Below are 1,939 nucleotides of genomic sequence, written 5' to 3'. Positions count from 1 at the left end.
TCCAGTACCCTCCGCCATTGTAATCAGTTTTATCAACAGCCTCTGTTAGCTTAGCTTCAGACGCCGTGCATGTTAGTTTCTGCTGGTGAAGTCCCACCCACTTGCACTGCTCTAATAGGTCTATAGCGTTGTGTTAGCTAGAGGTGTCGGAGCTGAGAACTGAGAACTGAGACCAGAGCTTTCACAGCATTCCTCTGACAGACCACAGCCATTCAGCCTTTATACAAAATAACAGGAAAATGTTAGTTAATCTTTTTTATTATTGACTAATGTTATCAATTTTATTTATGTAGAACTTATGTCGAGTCGTTTGGTTGAAGGTGAAAAGTGCTCTGTGAATGTTTTGGATATTATTACTCTTCTATTTGTAGTTTACTGTAAATTGGCTTGTTAAACATGTGCACCTACAGAAATGTTTTGGAGTTTTTAAATACTGGCAGCAGCTTCAGAAGGCCCACATCTGAAGCAGAGTATTTTTTTTAGGTCAAATACATCCTCTTCTGATGACTGTAAGATGAAGACCAGCGCTGAAAAATGAGCGGGAGAGAGAGATTCTCTGGAGAGACTTCCTGATGTCAGGGACTGATGGATCTTCTCCACAAGAGAACGGCATTTTAGCTCATTTAGACAGTGGAAGAGATTGATGCTACTCTCTGGAGAGAGATCTCCTCTCATCTTCTCCCTGATGTAACGGACTGTTCCATGATTGGTCCTTGAACTACTTCCTTTCTTCCTTTCTACAAGGAGACCTCGTAGGAGTTTCTGATTGGTCTCTAGAGAGAGGCCCAGGAGGAAGCGGAGGAATAAGTCCAGGTGTCCATTCTCACTCTGTAAGGCCTTGTCCACCAACCACAGTACTCTTGTAGAGGAGGAGTTCATCTTCCATGGAGGTTGGTTCTTCTGAGAGCAGATTGACACCAGTGTCGATGAAAGACAGAAAGACATGAAGGGCAGCCCGAAACTCCTGGATGCTCAGATGGACAAAGCAGAACACCTTGTCCTGGTACAGCCCACACTCCTCTTTAAAGATCTGGGTGAACACTCCTGAGTACACTGAGGCTGCTTTGATATCAATGCCGCACTCTGCCAGGTCTTCCTCGTAAAAGATCAGGTTGCCTATCTTCAGCTGGTTAAAAGCCAGTTTTCCCAGAGAAACAATAATCTCTCGGCTCTCTGAACTCCATTGTTGTTCTGTTTCAGTTCTGCCATGATATTTCATGTCCCCCTGAATGGACTGTACCCGCAGGAAGTGGCTGTACATCTGAGTCAGGGTCTTCGGCATCTCTTTTCCTGTGAAGTTCTTCAGAACATTTGCACCGATCCAACAGAAAATTGGGATGTGACACATGATGTGGAGGCTTCGTGATGTCTTGACATGGTCGATGATTGTGTTCGCTAGCTTCTCGTCTACTGAAAATCTCTTCCTGAAGTACTCCTCCTTCTGTGCTTTGGTGAACCCTCTTACCTCTGTCACCCTGTCAACACACTCAGCTGGGATTTGGTTGGCTGCCGCAGGGCGTGTGGTGATCCAGATGCAAGCGGAGGGAAGTAGGTCGCCCCTGATGAGGTTTGTCAGCAGGACGTCAACAGAGGCGGACTTTGTGACATCAGTCCAAGTTTGGTTGTTCTGAAAGTCCAGAGGAAGTCGACACTCATCGACAAGGGCGTCAGTTTAGAAGTGGTGGGGACAATAACCATAAGCTTGAGTGTGGTTTGAAAAGTGCTAACCTTATGTAAGCTATTCGTCCATTCAACGCTGCATTACAATATGCTCTACAGTGTATAGTCAGGTGTTGAAAATCCTATTCGAACAATAAGTTGAAAACACAGTTTGTGTTTCGGCTTGTTTTGCAATACGCCGTTGGAAACACCAGGGTATTGGCTCGGGATATGTAATACTAATACACACAGGACAAAGAACAGTGTTTGTCACAACTTC

At 45.0% G+C, this 1,939-nt stretch overlaps 1 protein-coding gene across 1 annotated transcript; it reads right to left on the bottom strand.

Annotated features, from left to right (window-relative positions):
* LOC115556990 (NLR family CARD domain-containing protein 3-like) lies at positions 1–1,677 on the bottom strand. Its single transcript, XM_030374474.1, has one exon. It carries the CDS (start codon positions 1,346–1,348, stop codon positions 824–826), a length of 525 nt encoding a protein of 174 aa, XP_030230334.1. The 5' UTR covers positions 1,349–1,677; the 3' UTR covers positions 1–823.
* Between the last annotated feature and the right edge of the window lie 262 nt (positions 1,678–1,939).

This window comes from Gadus morhua, chromosome 13 (assembly GCF_902167405.1).
Source record: "Gadus morhua chromosome 13, gadMor3.0, whole genome shotgun sequence".
NCBI classification, from domain to species: domain Eukaryota; kingdom Metazoa; phylum Chordata; class Actinopteri; order Gadiformes; family Gadidae; genus Gadus; species Gadus morhua.
Note: the sequence above shows the minus strand (reverse complement) of the source record. Positions and strands in the feature narration are given on the sequence as shown.

Bases quoted from the DNA above. Each gene is read 5' to 3' on its own strand.
- LOC115556990 (XM_030374474.1), bottom strand. From the start codon at position 1,348: ATGTGTCACATCCCAATTTTCTGTTGGATCGGTGCAAATGTTCTGAAG.